The sequence below is a fragment of the Notolepis coatsorum genome, assembly GCF_963971535.1.
Source record: "Notolepis coatsorum genome assembly, chromosome: 3".
Taxonomy (NCBI): domain Eukaryota; kingdom Metazoa; phylum Chordata; class Actinopteri; order Aulopiformes; family Paralepididae; genus Notolepis; species Notolepis coatsorum.
In genome coordinates this window covers 177645373-177664061 of record NC_140167.1, presented here as the reverse complement: position 1 = coordinate 177664061, position 18689 = coordinate 177645373, and the positions used below count along the sequence as shown (strand labels likewise).

General features: G+C 44.7%; 1 protein-coding gene across 1 annotated transcript in view; it reads right to left on the bottom strand.

Annotated features, from left to right (window-relative positions):
• Positions 1-18689, bottom strand: part of dgkg (diacylglycerol kinase, gamma) — a gene marked incomplete at its 5' end in the record, with an annotated part of 295637 nt that overhangs the window by 237504 nt on the left and 39444 nt on the right. Inside the window, 4 exons of the mRNA XM_084311455.1 lie at positions 8954-9073; positions 12266-12340; positions 16991-17040; positions 18516-18656. Coding sequence (XP_084167581.1) covers positions 8954-9073; positions 12266-12340; positions 16991-17040; positions 18516-18656 — 386 coding nt within the window. The remainder of the gene's footprint in view (positions 1-8953; positions 9074-12265; positions 12341-16990; positions 17041-18515; positions 18657-18689) is intronic.

Sequence of the window (18689 nt, the reverse complement as noted above, 5' to 3'; positions counted from 1 at the left end):
CTGTCTCAGTGTCTCACAGTCGTCTGATAGGTGTTGATAGAACTTAGCCAGGTAATTCACCATGCTGACTAGTCTCTGTATGCCTTTCACATCGGTGGGCCTCGACATGTCTCTCACTGCTCGAACCTTCTCTGCGTCGACTTTCAGCCCCTCCACTGTCAGTATGTGTCCGATGTACGGTACCTCTTGCTGTCTCAATCTGAGCTTATCTGCATTCAGTTTTATGTTCCTCTCCCTGCATCTGGTGAGGAACTGTCTCAGTTTCCTGTCGTGGTCTTTGTTAGCCATCTCTTGTGTGTCCCCTTCTCCCATGATGAGGATATCGTCCGCGATAATGTATATGCCTGGCAGCCCCTCCAGCGCCTGGGTCAGCTTCTGCTGGAATATCTCCGGAGCCGGACTTATCCCCATAGGCATCCTGAGCCACCTATATCTGCCAAATGGTGTGGCAAACGTTGTCAGATAGCTCGACGACTCCTCCAGTTTCACATGCCAGAATCCATGTTTGACATCACAGACTGTAAACACCTTTGCTCTCGACAGGTCTGGGAGAACATCTTCTATGGTGGGCAGGGGGAAATGGCTGCGCTTCAGTGCCTTGTTGAGTGGTCGCGGGTCTATGCACACTCTAGTCTTTCCATTAGGCTTCTGCAGCGTAACCAAACTACTAATCCAATCCGTGCTCTTTTCCACAGGCGTGATGATCTCCCTCTCTTGTAGATCTCTCAACTCTCCCTTGAGTGACGTCATCATAGCCACCGGAACTCGTCGTTTGGGGAGTTTAACTGGCTCCACCCTCTTGTCGATCTCGATTCGATACTTTCCGTCCAGGCAGCCGTCACCTGTGAACACATCTCCATACTCCCTCTTTATTTGTTCCATAGTCAGTTCTCTCTCAGGTGTTGTTTCGTCCCTTACAATGCTGTCGATGGCTAGTATGTTCTCATATTCCACTTTTATCAGCTTCATTGCTTCGCTCGCCTTCCTGCCAAGCAGTGGCAATTTGCAGTCCTCTTCTACTACTACAAACTCCAACTGGTACAGTTTCTGGTTTCTTGGGTTCCTCACCTTAACCTTACATTTTCCCAGTGGGTGCAGCTTGGACTTGTTGTACATCACCAGCACTTTCTTTGTACTTTCTAGCTTTGTGTCTGGATTTAGCAAGTTAATCGGGATAACATTACACGTGGCCCCACAATCTATCTGGAACCTCACCAGCTCTCTGCCTACTAACATTCCTGCAAACAGCTGGCTGTGCTTGGCCTTGTCATTTCGGTCTTCAGTAGTTTGTCGCCCTCTTGTGGTGATAGTCATGACGTCCTCATAATATTCCTCTTCACTATCCTGGTCAGTCACCTGGTGTACTCTACGTGTTCTTTTGTCATGTTTTTTCTCTTTCCCCAGTTTGGATTTACATTTAACTGCAAAGTGATTTTCTTTACCACATTTCTTGCAGCTCTTTCCGTAGGCTGGACACTTTGCCTTGCTCCTTTCATGTGTCATCCCACAGAACATGCATGACACTGTATCCATCTCCTGCCCTTCTGTCTGTTTGATCATGTGTACCTCCTCCACGCTGTTCCCTGAGAGGGTTTTGCTATTTTCCCGAGACAACTCTGTGGCCCTGCACATGTGTAGAAATTTTCCAGTGTTAACTTATCTTCTCTAAGCAGTCTCTCTTTCAGCCATGCATCGTTACCAGCACATACTATTCTGTCACGTATGAGCGAGTCCTTTATTTCTCCAAAGTTACATGTACTGGCTAGCACTTTGAGATCAGTAACATATGTGTCAATGCTTTCTTTCTGACCTTGATTCCTCATGAAAAAACGATATCTTTCCACAGTCTCGTTCACTTTGGGATTGCAATGTTCATCAAATGCAGTGAGCAAGTCTGGCAGTTTCTTCCCAGCCGAATTACCGTCTTCGCAAGGTTTCCAGTGTCCAAGCATAGCGTCTGTGGCGGTCTCAGTCCTTCCATCCTTTCTGCTCTCGCGGGGATAACTTCTTCTTCTTCTTCAGTGTCCCCCATCCAACGTTATTGCTAACCAGCTAGCTAACGTTAGCTCCGATGCTGGTCGATCTCTCACTGTAGCGTTAGGAACGTGTCCACCTCGCTGTCACCATGTTATATTCTGCCTTGGTTTATACTGTACCCTGAACTACAGAATTGACGATTGAAGCATTCTCCAAGTTGCTTACACTTTTATTATAATCTCACGTTGACATACTTCATCCAGCTCTCCACCTAGCTGTGTCACACTCAACTCCGTCCGTGCGGAAACAAAACCTTAGTTTAATACAAACCTATTGTAACATCCCTTTTCTTTTACTGAACTAAAAGATCCTATTGTAACACCCCCTGACCGACCTTTCCATCACAGTCGAGAATGCAGCTGTGACCGCGTCCCCCGACCGCCAAGAACCTTGGTGTTGTCTTCGACGACCAGTTGAACTTCTCTGCTCACATCGCAGCGACAACCAGAACCTGCAGATTCCTCCTGACCAACGTCAGAAGGATCCGCCCCTTCCTGACAAAAAAAGCCACCCAACTCCTCGTCCAATCAACAGTCATCTCCCGCCTCGACTACTGCAACGCACTGCTTGCTGGCCTCCCGGCCACTGCCACCAAGCCTCTTCAACTCATTCAGAACGCAGCGGCCCGCCTGATCTCAAACCTACCGAAGTCGGCCCATGTCACCCCACTTCTTAGGGACCTGCACTGGCTCCCCATTGCTGCACGTATCCGCTTCAAGGCCCTCGACCTAGCATACCGTGCGGCAAAGGGAACCGCTCCCACCTACCTCCGGTCAATGGTCTCTAACTACACACCGTCAAGACCCCTACGCTCTGCATCTTCTGGCCGCCTCAGACCTACTCATATCCAAGCTCCGGGAGGGTCATCAAAGAGAAGTCGCCTATTCTCAGTCCTTGCCCCACAATGGTGGAATGAACTACCCACCCCAGTTAGGACAGCCGAAACCCGTCCAATCTTTCGCCGTCGACTAAAGACGCACTTCTTCAACCATTATCTGAAATAATAAAAAATAAAAAAAGATCTAACCCTAACTCACTTGTCCTAATAAACTAACCTACACTGTACCACACAACACTTTGATGAACATTGTTACTCAGCTGATAGAGTTGTGCCCTTCCTGATGACTTGTCGTACAGAACTTGTAAGTCGCTTTGGATAAAAGCGTCAGCTAAATGACTAAATGTAAATGTAAGACCACAATATTCCAGAGCACCGTGGCTCTTTGATGCCTTCAATTGGTAGTCACCAATTTAGATTTTTCTAAAATATTTTTAAACAGGTTCAAACATTTCAAAAGATTTTGTCTGAAGGATTTGGGTAGAGTTTTCTTAGAAGATAAAACAATAAAGACAGTTATATAGGTTTAACTTCTATTGGAACTTAAGCAGAGAGAGACAGAGTGTTAATATGAAAAAACAGTGAATTCTTACTTCTGACCTGATATTATAAGTTATTTACTAGACTAAATAGGCATCCAGATGGCGTCTCTCGCAGACGGACAGAATCTAGGAGGGTTGTGTTGAACTTTAGGTGCCAGAAAAGAGATAGCTCATGGAAGATAACCAAAGGCCGGCTCTCGTGGGAGGGGGTGGTAATGGGGGTAATATTATGCCAGGGAGAGACAGGATCTTGGCTCATTCGGTATTCAGCTTGGAGGACAGAATATCCACTGTTCTGCTCAATGGTTTTTGTCACAGTTTATGCCAATAAACCTGTGTTAACAAGGAATATCGGGGACTGTGTGTCATATTATTATCTCAAGGGGAGATTCATTCCAGTGATTTGTCTTCATCAACAAATAACACAATGCAGAGTCCTATCCTGAAGGAATACAGGATAAGTAACATTAATCAAAGTCAACATATCGAAATCTAACATATCCAACACATTTTCCAGTATTATGACTGAGTATTATGTAAACAATGAGTATTATGACTGAGTATTATGTAAACAATGGGGTAGGAACGCATTCTGCTGGACAAACTGGTAACAACATTTCAAAATTACCTCAAGCATTTTTCACTGCATTCTGTTCTGTAAGAAAACTAATTTAATATCGGCACCTTTCGGCAAACATATCATCTGATACCGATATGTCTGATAGGCCAATATCGGCCATTTAAATTGTCTGACCGATCTGACCGGGCTCTAATGTTTCGACTGTGATGACTCCAAAACTGCTCAAATATTTAGGTTTGAAATGACGAGAAGAACACAAATGATTATGTTTAGCCTTGTAGGTCAATTCACTCCCATTCATTTGCAGTTGGAATTTACTGGTGACATTCATAAACCAGCAGATTTGCAATGTATTCCCATGCAGTGTTGGGCAGTAAATGTGTTACAGTAATAATATAACTTTTCCCAGTAACAAGTAGTGTAACAAATTACTATCTCAATTTCAGTAATTCTTCGTATTCTATTGCAGACATCTTGGTGGCAAACAGGTGATTGTAATCAAATAGTAGATTTTTTTAATCCACTTTTTCTCCTCTTTTTCCATTTTTCTCCCATCCCAATTCCACTGTGCCAATTCTCCCCTCCCCTGTTTTGAACATTGCTCGCATATGCCCCCCACTGGCCGGTTGTAGGGAGGATAGAAGCCTTGCATCACGTGTCCCCTGCGATACACGAGGAGGCAGCCTGTCACATCTTTTCACCTGCCAGCGCGGACTCTCATTGGCGAGGTGTAACGTGTGGGAGGCTCACACTATCCCCGCCATTTCCTGTCTCTGCTGTGCAGGCGTCCCCAACCGACCTGTAGGAGTTGCTGTCCACAACGTCCAGATTACCACCCATCGACTTCCACCCGCTAACTCTGCCAATTGAGTTAGTATGACGGCTGGCCCAAGCCGGAGGCAACGCCGACAGCCGGAGTCGAACCTGGTGTCTCTTGCGTTGGTGACGACTGCAATGTCCGCTGCACCACCCAGCCGCCCTATCAAATAGTAGATTATGATTAAATGACATTCGTGGCACTGCAGGATGAGTTGTGGCACTGCATCATATTGTATGTCAAAACATACACATATCCAACAGTCGGACTCACTCTCATCATTCCGATCACAATTGAAAACCCACCTGTTCAAACTCGCATATTCACTATAACCTCCGTCACTGTCCTATACCCCCTGCTGTTTGTTTGTCTGTTATTTTAACTTCACTGTTTCTTATACTTCCTGTTGTTTGTTTTATTTATTTTCTTAACCTTGACTTTTAACTGCCTAGCACACTGGGCATACTCATTATAACTGTACCCGGTGTGCCACTGTTTTATATTTCATACTTAGGGGAGAGTGGGGTAATTTGTGCCAAGGGGCAAGTAATGTCACCCGTGTTATCTAGAAAACCATAGAAGAAGTTGGTCATGTGACAACATATTTTTGACGAGGCATCCATTTCACCCAGCCTGCAAAGAAGGGAGACACATTTAAGCACATTTAAGTTAAAAAAATACATGGTTTTGCCCTCCAAAGTAAGATTTGTATGATCAAGGTTTTTTTATTGCTGTGTTTGAACAATTATAGACAACTTTGAAAACAGTTCACACATGTTTTAGTGCTTTAGTAAGCTACACCATGAGTCTATACAGTTAGCATGATGCTAGCTCAAAACAGCTGGGGGATGCATTTTTTTCCTAAATGGTAGGCTTGGGGTGATTTGTGCCAAAGGGCCTGGGTTAAGTTGTGCCAGGTGTTCTGTTTGTTAAGTTGCCCCAACTTATAATTATTAACTATATATATTACTTTATTGTATTTTATTGTTTTTGTACATTGTATTTTTACATTTGATCACTAAAACGATTGATATTCTTAATTTTAGACCAAAATCCATCATGCCACGCAGATATACAAATGGAAGACAGACAGGGTTTCAACTCCTCTTGAGATGTTGGAAAGAGCAGTGAAAGAGGTGCAACAGGGGAAGACTATACGTCAGGTTGGAAAGGAGATGAAGATCTGCAGGATGCTTTTACCGCTTTTGAGATTAAAATTATCTGTTTTACTTAAAATGATCAATGGCACAATTTACCCCAGTGTATTCTCACTAATGTCAGAACTTACCCTGGACAACCTAGGATGGCTTAGAGTAGACGACAGAGTACAGCAACTTGCAATGGGCCTGGTCTACAAGATACACTACACGACCAAGGTACCCACTACACTTCCCAAAGGTCAGTGAATACCACGATCACAACACCAGAGGGAGCTCCACAAATCATGTTAAACCCAGATTCGGCTCAAACAAGGGACTAAACACGTTTAGCAATTATGCCACATCAATGTGGAACGCCCTACCCAAAGCTGTAAAGGAATGTGAATCACTACCCACTTTCAAAACCACTCTATTTTTTTTATCCACTTTTTCTCCCATTTTCTATTTTTCTCCCATCACAATTTTGTATCGTCCAATTCAACCCTCCCCTATCTCGAACGCTGTTTCATGCCTCCCACAAGCCGACTGTAATGTGGACGTGTAAGCCATACATTGCACGAGTCCCCTCCGGTACTCGAGGTAGCAGCCGTCGCATCTTTTCACCTGCACAGCGCGATCTTTCAGCGTCAGGGGTCTGCGCTTTGGAGGGACGCCGCCCCCGTCGCTTCCTGATTCTACTGCGCAGGCGCACCAACCGACCTGTAGGAGTCGCTGTCCACAACGTCCGATCCCCACCCATCAGTTTCCCACCCCCTAATACTGCCAAATGTATTAGTACGAACGACCAGCCAAACTGAAAACAATGTGGAGAGCTGGGCTCGAACCCAGCGTCTCCAGCATTGGAGGTGAGCGCCTTGCATATTTGCACCCTGTTGCACCTCTTGCACCACCTAGCCGCCCCTTTCAAAACCACTCTCAAAGAACACCTACGGGAGACTGCAATTCGAAACTGGCCCATGTAAATGTCCTAACCCAACCCCCTCTAATGTACAGTAAATGACCAAGTATGGTTGTCAATATTCCAATGTACAGTTTTGCTTGTACAGTTGTACAGTGTTCCCCACCCACCCCTCCTACCCAACCCCCCCCCACCCACGAACCACCTCCAATGTACAGCCCCCCCCCCTACCCCACCTACCCAACCTCCCCCAATGTACAGTTTTTACGTCAAATATACTCTTTTCTGGACTCTTTTTGTATCACAAACAGTACTGTATTTGCAAATCTGGTATGTCATAAATGTATAGATGTAGCAGTACTGTCTATCTGTATGTCATGTATGTCGATTATGTCCTGATGAATTGAAAATGGGGGACCCTGATGTAAACAAGACAAAAGTCTTTCTCTGGTCTGCATCCCCTTAACCCTTTAATCGCCAATGACGTGTTAAGACGTCATTCCTCGCCATGCGTAATCTGGCAATGACGTTTTAGAGCGTCTTTGAGATCAATATTTCAAATTTCTGTCATGGTATTCATATTTCACCCACGGATCATTGACTGGTGCTGTAGGACTCCGCTCAACTCTCCAGCGCTTCAATACCGCCACCTGGTGGCCGATCGGCAAGTTGCCAAACCGGAAGTGGGGCCGGAAGTGCTTGGTGTCCCCCTTATTCCGTCCGCCACTCGCTATCGCTCGCGGGACTCCATCTGGACACACTGGATAATCGATCCGTTGCCATAACTCGATAAACAACATTATTTGGACGTATATAGTATTATACAACCTGGAAATGGATCGCATAGATCAACATCTCATAATAGCGATCTTTTTGCTCCAGTATCATCCCCCATCGCTGGCTACGAGGAAGCTGCGGTGAGTTTCAGCGTTTTTGATTATTATTATCCATACAACTGCTATGATCTATATATCACCCATACTACATGATTCATTTAACGTCGGCCATTGCATTATAAACGACCCCCCCCCCCCCCCCCCCCCCCCCCCTCCGGTCACCAGCAGATGATGAGTCATGACGTTTAGGACGCAGCCACCCTCTTCTATTATCATAAATGGCTATAACTCACGTTCTATGAAATACTGCAGAAAACGATAAAAACATATTTATTCTCTAGACCGTATTTTTGTATGAATGTTTGAATGAAAAAGTAAAACGTTCCTACACCCTGAACGATAGCTAATCGATGTTGAATGGGCCATAGTAATGTCAATTTAGCAATACAATTTAAAAAGTTATAGCCCTGCAAAGTAGGTGAACATCTCCATAGACAAATAGAGCTGGCAGACTGGCTACAAGGATGGATATAAGCGTGGCAGAGAAAGGGTTAACAATTGTGTGTATTGAGCTGTACTGTATTGTACCCATTCTGAAATCTGTTAATAAAGTTTTCAATCAATCAATCAATCAAACCCCGCACCGGGGGCAAGTTGTGCCACAAAACCACTTTTTTTCTTTCTAAAGCTATATTTCTGAAACAGTTTATTTACGATCCAAAGTGATTGTCCGCAGGGATGCACAACATCCTAAACTATGTGTACATATTTTAGTTGGGGGCATTACTGTAATCCCCTTGCTTTAAAGGCAATTTAAGTCAAAATGGGCACTTCTTACCCCACTCTCCCCTATACACTGTTTGTTTTGTTTTTAACTCCACTGCCACTTTTGCCATGACCATTGTTTGTAATTTTGACTGTCTTGTTTTTATGCCCTGTAAGGTGACCTTGGGTGTTTTGAAAGGCGCCTCCAAATAAAATTTATTATTAAAACAGGTCATGACAATACCAAGAATAATTAGTTTTGTTGAGACAAAATAGAACACCTACTTTACACTGCAAAAAATATGGCCTCTATCTATTGCTGCTATCCTACAGTACAACAAATCAGTGTCCCTCCTGTCCACTAATATATTCTTAGTGATTTGTATAGTGATTTTTGTAAATAATAAATCTCACACACACACACACACACACACACACACACACACACACACACACACACACACACACACACACACACACCGTCTCCATGCCCAGCAGGACCAGTAAAGGGATGGTGGTGAGGCCTCCTCTAATCCACTCCTCCAGGGTGACTGTCCCGTCTCCGTCGTAGTCTATCTCCTCCATCATCTCCTTCAGGATCTATAGTAATGGACAAACAGTAATAAAATATGGTCAATATTACTACAGTAGTATGGGAGGCAGAAGTGGTGCAGTCGTAATATGGGAACTGCCCAAACGCCACATGCACGCGCGCTCCCGCGCACACATGTTGTTCCCTCGGTTGCGCACAGAACAGATGATTATTATGCATAAATGTTTTAAATGTAATAGTTACAATTTCTTTAATTGAATTAACTTAAACTAGAAAAGTAAATACAAACTAGGTTAACAATGTAACTTAGAGTTAGTTTACAGAAGGACAGTTTCCTTCAGAGACTGAAGCACAACTTAATTTCTCATCCTTCCAGTCGGGACCACAGATCAAGCAACCCCCCACCAATTGGTACAGGGCTTGTATTTTGGTTTGGCTCTTCTCGTTGTTATGCTATCGGTATCCTATTATTATGCAAAGTCTAGGTGATAAGTGCCGGCCGGGTACTTGCTGCACGGCGCGACGAGTCCAGTGACAATTGTGAACACATTTTTGTGTGCGCGAGTGCACATCCGCGCGCACTTCTGCCTCAGTGATCTACTACAACGGCGTGTAACCGCGTGTGTGCACGACTGCATCGCTGGGAGGCAGGGCAGGACACCTTTCCCCCAAAATTCAAGTTGCCGTCACCCTTTTTACCAACTCAACTGACTCAACTTCCAAAGGTCTCATATAGAAAATGGGTTTTGCCTAGTTACCTCCAAGGTAACCAAGGAGGTTATTTCATCCCATCTGTCTGTGAACAAGATATCTCAAACCTTAATGACCGGATTGCCATGAAATTAGCTCTTGTTAACATTAAAAACGGAAGACACCTATTGATTTGGTGATGCCATGACCCATCCTCTGGCGCCACCATCAGGCCAGACCTTGACATTTTTAAACGAGTGCATCTCCCGAGGGAGACTGGCAATATAGGCAACTCTCATTTCCGTCAACCAGCATGGCGCGGTAAAATGTTGCAAGAGAAAAGTGACGGCAAAGTGGGGAGATGGTTAAGATTAGGTCGAGGTCTGAACTCCACTGATTGCATTTGACTGATTGCATACCAATATAACTGTATGATGTACAATAGTGCTGTATACACATTTATATATTTGTATTTACCACATATATATATATCCATTTTAATGTACCTGCATACAATCCTTCTATATACCTACACTTTATTCTTACCATATATATATATATCCACATCTGTCTACATACCTGCATATAATTATTTTTACATACATGTAGATACTATATCTATATCTGTACATTGTGGTGCTGAGAGACGGGACGGAGGCGGAGTTACAAAGCTGAATGTAACTCCTTTAATATTCATCAGCACAACTACACGATACAGTAGGTTACTGGAAAGCTAGAAAGAATACCGGTGGCAGAAAGTGCCACCGCCTAAATCAGAATGTTCGGCTATGGGGGGCGGTCAGGTGGCGTAACGGAGATTGCGTTCGTCACCAAACCCCGGAGCGGCTAGATTCGCCTGTTCGAATCCAGCTCACAGCTCCGGGGTTGTCACCAGCTTGGCTGGCCGTTCACACTAATACAATTGGCAGTATTAGAGGGTGGGAGAAGCTGGCGGGGTGGGTCCGGGTCGTTGTAAACAGCGACTCCTACAGTTCGGTCGGGGCGCCTGCTAAGTGCGGATAGGACTTGAGTGGGATAGTGTGATCCTTCCACACGCTACGCCCTCTCAATGAGAATCCGCGCTGCCAGGTGAAAAGAAGCGGTTGATTGGCTGGACGTGTGTCGGAGGAAGCACGTGATAGCCTCCACTCTCCCAGACCGACTGTGGGGGGTAAGTGCGCAGCGACCAGGAAGGGGATTGGGAATTGGCATAACGACTAACATTGGGATTGGAGAAAAATCGGAGGAAAATGGAGGGGGAAAAAGATTAAAAAATAAAAAAAATCGGCTATGACATCATCACAAACGTTCCAGAATGTTCGGGCGGAACAAACATTAGTTCCGTGGGTGAATTATGTACCATTACAATCACTACAATATATCCCTTACCTACTCTTACTAGTTATGCTGCTGGCCAGTATAACTGACTACCATAGTGTCTTAATACCTGTATCACTGTACATATTAATACTATAACTCTGTACATGCATCTGATTAGCTCTCTACTACTCAGTAGTACTCATTTATAGTACATAGGGGGGCGACAGTGGCTCAGGAGGTAGAACAGTTGTCTGGTAATCCGGAGGTTCTTGATTCGATTCCTGCTCCTCCCGGGCAGCATGTGGAAGTGTCCTTGAGTCAGACACTTAACCCCTAATTGCTTCCGATGAGCAGGTTGGCACCTTGCATGGTCGCCTCCACCGTCGGTGTATGAATGTGTGAGTGAATGGGTAAAATGTGAGGAACAAATTGTAAAGTGCTTTGGATAAAAGCGCTATATAAATTCACCATTTATGTATCTTATTCTCAGTTTAATCACCTGTACATTGTATATTACTATTGCACTTTACTGTGACATTTGCATAACGTTGAGTTGAGCTATATTGTATATTGTTTACACTGCCTTTTTATTCTATTTTTACTTCTCCACGTTCCTTTAATTCTGTGACCTGTATGTCTTCTACTACCTGTACCTCCCCTCCCCCCTCCCCCATGCTGCTATGATGCCTGAATTTCCCCCAAGGGGATCAATATCGGAATATCTTATCTTATCTTATAAGTTGGATGCCAAACTTATTTTCGTTGTACTGTACTTATTATCTAAATTATCTAGAATGATCTAATCTAATTCTTCTAGTGTTGTTGGTATGGATCTATCAGTCAGTTATGTATGTGCTGGGGAAGCATGACATACTGTTGGCCAGGATTCTTACCTGAGAAAGTCATAACGAGGACACAAGCAATCAATTGGCTTCAGTGAATCAATTAGCTGTCCTTTCTGGAGCCAGGAACACTACCTACCTAATGTACTGCACAGTTGGCAAGCTACTTTACTCTTGGATGTGGGGTAAGCCAAGCAGACACATTTGGTGTGTTGCTACGCCAACCAACATGGCGACACAGGAGGAAAAGAAACGTAAACACGTTGCACAGATTCAAGGAAACCGTATAACAGCATATTTTGTATAACATACAAAATATGAATTCCAATTGTTAGTTAGTTGTTGTTTGTCCTCCACAGTTCAAACAGTGTACCAGTAGATGCTCACCGGCCGTAGTTCAGTGGAGTCCCACTCCAGGTACTCTGCCACATGGACCATCTGGTTGATGATGCGATCCAGCTCCTACACAGACAGGAAGAGATCCAGCATCAGGACAAGATCAGGATGGACCATCTGTCCATTTGCTCTCTCCGCTACTAAATCACACCCGATTCATTCACATCGGAAGACTTGTGTAAGAACATTGCTTTGATCTCATTAAAGGCCCGTCCAGTGATCCAAATGTGAACAAACAGCCCAGCCCCACCACCAAAAAAAGAACACCTGTTTTCATTATGTTCTTGATTAACTGAGCTCATGATACAAGGCCACTAGTCAACAGATAAATATGGGTTTTAAACTGTATTTGCTGTTTTTTGGGGCTCTAATTGGTTTATTTATGTTGGTTTTATCTTTGTAAAATATGAATTTATAGTGGGGTAAGAAAGTTTCAGATAGTATATTTCCTTCTACTGCACAAATCAAACTATTTAAAGATCCCCTCCACACATGTGTTTAACACTTTACAAATGTTTTGGCTGTCAAAGTTAATGCGGTATTAAGGCGTTAACGCCCGATTCTATTAACACATTCGGGGCCAACCACGTATATACACGTGTTTCGGATCCAACGCTTGAGGGCCAACCACGTATATATACACGTGGTAAGGTTGTTTTGGCTTTTATTCCATTGTAATATCCTACTCAATGTCACCGAGCGGCACTGCAGATTTACCCTACTCTTGGAATTCGGAAAAGTGCATTACCGGCCAGATCCTCGTAGGGGCGCTGTCTCGATAATGCAGTGTTCCCTGTTACAGACCGGTGTTTTTTTTATTTTTTATATCATGAATGGACTTTTTTGTTAGCCTAAAGCTATGCGTGTAGCCGATCGCCTGGAATAGTTTTTGGGACGCTGAATTCAGTATGCAGTAAAGGAATATAGCATCAGCCAATGGACATATGGATCTACCAGATGGCGATCGATAACTGGTCAATCCTTTTTGCAGTCCAACCGGCCACAGATAAGAACGATTTGACGTCAATTTCAGCCTGGTCGGGCCTTGCTTTGATAGCCATCCACCAGGTCAGCGAATGAGGCTACTGAGGCTAATGCCGTTATTGGTAATCAATAATCAGAAATTACGTCCCCCCCCCCCCCCCCTTTCATGCATTCATGGTGGACCGTGATACCGATAATATGCATTTTGAGTTTTAGCTCTAGCTCGTCTATAGCCGAAACGCCATTCAATTTAACGTTATTAGCTTAGCGCCTTGTAACTCGCCTTCCAGGAAATACCCCAGAACATTCTGCTATAACGTTCATATTCACGAGGCTATAAAATGGGAACGTATTGATGAAAAAAATATTTATTTAAGGCATATTGAAGGGACAGTTTATAGTGTCAATTGACAATGACAATGGACAGATAGCAATAATATAAAGTATAGATTTAGCTCTAGAAACAGCCTCACGCACAATGATAAGCTGGCCGTATAGAGTGAGATTAGACGGATCCGAATGGCCCCGAATGTGTTAACACCACAATTTTTTTTAACTCACGATTAACTTTATAAATCTTTTTTTTTTAATAAAAAATTGTATTTCTTTTTTTTTACTAGACTTCACTCCGGTGTATTATTGATACTCTCATTGATATTATGTTTGTTTCTGACTCAAAGTGTGTGTGTGTGTGTGTGTGTGTGTGTGTGTGTGTGTGTGTGTGTGTGTGTGTGTGTGTGTGTGTGTGTGTGTGTGTGTGTGTGTGTGTGTGTGTGTGTGTGTGTGTGTGTGTGTGTGTGTGTGTGTGAGAGATGAGGAAGGGGCAAGAGAGAAAGAGCTGGGAGAGTGTGTGTGTGTGTGTGTGTGTGTGTGAGAGAGAGAGGGGGGAGTGTGAGTACTCAGCCCTTGTGTGGGTGAATGTAACAAGTTCCTAACGTTTTCTTTCCCCTATTATTTCATGCACACTCTATTCATTGTTTTAAATTATAATTTTCTTTAATTATTATCGCTCTGTTTTGAATTTGATGCAAATTTGCAATGCATGAGGGTCATCCTTTTGTGTTAAATGGCTGCATAAAGCAAGCATTTGTTGACTCTCATATTGATAAGAGAATTAAAGGGGAGATGAAGCATTGAACAATGTGATCCTAATTTGTTTGTTGTACGTACCTTGTGTAAAACAGGGTCCTATAATCAAATGTGAAATCCTGCTTATTTGTCTGAAAAACCAAATATAATTTCGCTGTTTTCCCCATGGGCGCCGCCATTTTGTTGCTGACGTCACGTTGTTGGTTTGGTCTGGCTCCTGCTGGGTAGCTGCCTAGTAAACATGGAGTGTCAGTAAATGCAACGTTGCCTACCAAACAACGGGACCGCTGTGGTTCTTTTTGTATTGCTCCTGGCTGTTCAAACAAATTTTACTGTGTGAAAGAGAGGAAAGTTGGTTCATTTCCACAAACTACCAGTGAAAAAAACAGTGTTGTTCAACCACCGTCGCGGGGCATTTAGCTACCTGGCTACCTAGCTCCAGTTCAACCACCGTCGCGGGGCATTTAGCTACCTGGCTACCTAGCTCCAGTTCAACCACCGTCGCGGGGCATTTAGCTACCTGGTTACCTAGCTCCAGTTCAACCACCGTCGCGGGGCATTTAGCTACCTGGCTACCTAGCCGCAGCCGGGATTCAAAGCCAACTAGCAGGCTAACCCAGCTCGCTAAATGCTGCATGTAGCTAGTTAGCTGAACTGGAGCTAGGTAGCCAGGTAGCTAAATGCCCCGCGACGGTGGTTGAACTGGAGCTAGGTAGCCAGGTAGCTAAATGCCCCGCGACGGTGGTTGAACTGGAGCTAGGTAGCCAGGTAGCTAAATGCCCTGCGACGGTGGTTGAACTGGAGCTAGGTAGCCAGGTAGCTAAATGCCCCGCGACGGTGGTTGAACAACTGTTTTTTTTTTACTGGTAGTTTGTGGAAATGAACCAACTTTCCTCTCTTTCACACGGTAAAATTTGTTTGAACAGCCAGGAGCAATACAAAAAGAACCACAGCGGTCCCGTTGTTTGGTAGGCAACGTTGCATTTACTGACACTCCATGTTTACTAGGCAGCTACCCAGCAGGAGCCAGACCAAACAAACACCATGACGTCACCAAACAAAATGGCGGCGCCCATGTTGATAAATGCTTCAAAAAAGGACATAACAAATCGTTTTTTCTTAGAAACTGCTTATTTTATAACGTGATTTTTTCTGTGGCTTATCTAAATACTAATTTGATGCTATGACTATGTTTATATCGCTATGCTTCATCTCCCCTTTAAAACTTAGAACTTGAAAAAGATCAATTTAAAAAGAAAATGCGATTAATTTGCGATTAATCGCAAGTTAACTATGGACAATCATGCGAATAATCAGATTAAATATTTTAATCGATATTGATATGGTTTTTCCACCAAAGATTTTCAATAAACTACTGCAAATGTCTTAACAGCCTCCCTACACCTTTGCCCTCATTGAGAATTCAAGGATCTATGAAGCCCTGCCCCCCTGACATCATTCCACCATGCCAGCCTCCTTTTCCACCTAATGATTTGCCAAGAATTTGGTTCACTAGATGTTATAAGATCAACCTACTATAATAAACGTAGGTTCCCAGGATAATTTGCGTCACACAGCCGGCTCAGATTTCAAGGAAGTACAGAGCACCCCCCCTTCCATAGAAAATGTTTAAAAGGAGCTCTGGTGATGCACAAATAACAATCTGTATAGTTTAAGTCATGCCTCCAAGAGGAGTTAATAATAATCTGTATAGTTTAAATCATGCCTCCAAGAGGAGTTAAGTGTTTAAAAAAAAAGTTGCTGAGTGGAGGGGACCTTTAATAATGTACGTGAATATAGAGTCTTTCTGGTTGAACCTTTAAATGTTTACTGAAGGAAAAAGTGTAGATTAGGAAACTGTAAATTCAACTGCCTGCCTAGATATACTAGCCTACAAGACACAGCACAGTTTAGAGTAAACTGTGTTAGAATGTGACGCCCCCTGTTTATGAAAGCTGTCCCGTCCACATAATGAAACTCAACAGGAGCAGCTTCTACAAACAGTGATCTCATCTAAACACAAGTGTTGTGACTGACTGCCTCAATTGCTATTCCTGGAGCTGCTGTGGACGCGTAGCTAAGAGAGAGACTGTGTGTGTGTGTGTGTGTGTGAGAGAGAGAGAGAGAGAGAGAGAGAGAGAGAGAGAGAGAGAGAGAGAGAGAGAGAGAGAGAGAGAGAGAGAGAGAGAGAGAGAGAGAGAGAGAGGGTGAGAGAGAGAGGGAGAAAACCACAGAGAGAGGGGGGCAGAGAGAGGGGGGCAGAGAGAGGGGGGGGGCAGAGAGAGGGAGAGAAAACCACAGAGAGAGGGGGGCAGAGAGAGGGGGGGCAGAGAGAGGGAGAGAAAACCACAGAGAGAGGGGGGAAGAGAGAGGGAGAAAACCACAGAGAGGGGGGGGGGGCAGAGAGAGGGAGAGAAAACCACAGAGAGAGGGGGGGAAGAGAGAGGGAGAAAACCACAGAGAGGGGGACAGAGAGAGAGGGTGAGAGAGAGAGGGAGAAAACCACAGAGAGAGGGGGCAGAGAGAGGGGGGCAGAGAGAGAGGGGGGCAGAGCGAGATGGAGAGATGGAGAGAGAGAGGGGTGGAGCAGAGAGAGAGAAAACCAGAGAGAGAGAGAACCACAGAGACGGAGAGGTCGCTCACCGAGCTGTCAAGAACCCCATTGCCGTCTGTGTCGTACAGCCGGAACATGACTAGAGGGAAATGAGAAGAGAGAGAGAGAGAGGGAGAGAGAGAGAGACAGAGAGCCGATGATGACTCAGCAGAATGTGATAATGAGTCCCTGTCTGCGATTGGCCGTGTTGACATTTTCTTCCTGGACTCTCTCCAGGGAGCCCCGGGCCAGAGTAGCGGCGCGTGCCACCTCTGTGCCGGCGACAGGGGCCGTTAGCGGAGATTAGCCTCGTCAGTGTGATATAGCCGGAGACGCTAAAGAACTCAATTGGGCACATGAGGGCTTAGGGATGTCAATATCTTCTCCCTCTGTGGTTTGCTAATGAGGCCGTGTGTAACTGAGGGAGCTAGGACCCTGGGGAGACAGGTCAGAGGGAGAGAGAGGAAGGGAGGGAGGGAGGGTTGCAGCCTAATTAGCCTATAATAAATGTATCTCATTATTTTTTATTTATAACTCCGCTGCTGAGTGGGAGGTCATAGGTGGACATTTTCTACAGATCCTAATTTTTAGGGTTATGGGTTAGGATCAAGGATAGGGTTAGAATTAGAGTCAGGTCACAGTGAGGGTAAGGGTTATGTACTGCCGAGAGCTGGGAGGGGAATCAATACAGTCAAAGGAAGTTGCTCACAAGTATAGTAATAGAAGTAGATGAGTGAGTGTGTGTGTATATGTATGTGTGTATGTGTATATGTATGTGTGCGTATGTATATGTGTTTTTTTTTTATCCACTTTTTCTCCCATTTTCTATATTTTCTCCCATCCCAATTTCGTATCATCCAATTCAACCCTCCCCTGTCACGAACGCTGTTTCTTGCCTCCCACAAGCCGGCTGCAATGTGGACTAAGTCATACATAGCACAAGTCCCCTCCGGTACTTGAGGTAACAGCAGTTGCATCTTTTCACCTGCGCAGCTCGATCTCTCAGTGGCGAGGAGTAACGCGTGGGAGGCTCACGCTGCCCCCGACACTTCCTGATTCTACTGCGCAGGCGCACCAACCGACCTGTAGGAGTCGCTGTCCACAACGCCTGATCCCCACCCATCAGTTTCCCACCCCCTAATACGGCCAATGTGTATTAGTATGAACGACGAGCTAAACTGAAAGCAATGTGGAGCGCTGGGCTCGAACAGGCAAGCCCAGCGTCTCCGTCATTCGTGGCGAGCGCCTTGCCCACTACGCCACGTAGCCACCCGTATATGTATATGTATGTATGTGTGTGTATGTGTATATCTGTGTGTATGTATGTATGTATGTATGTATGTATGTATGTATGTATGTATGTATGTATGTATGTATGTATGTATGTATGTATGTATGTATGTATGTATGTATGTATGTGTGTATATGTGTGTATGTATATGTGTGTGTATGTATGTGTGTGTGTATGTGCGTGTGTATGTGTATATGTGTGTATGTTTGTGTATATCTGTGTGTATGTATGTGTGTGTGTGTACAGTATGGTGTGTATGTGTGTCCCCGCTCCTCGTCTCTCACACTCCAGCTTGTCCTCCGGCGTGCCCCGCTCCAGCAGGGACAGGTAGCAGACGATGTCCTTCAGGAACACCACCTGGGGAGACGACGGCAGCGCCGAGCTCTTCTTCTGTGGCGACGGGCTCCTCCGCTGCCGGTTCCTCTCTGGGGGCAGAGACAACATGGAGGTACTGTATC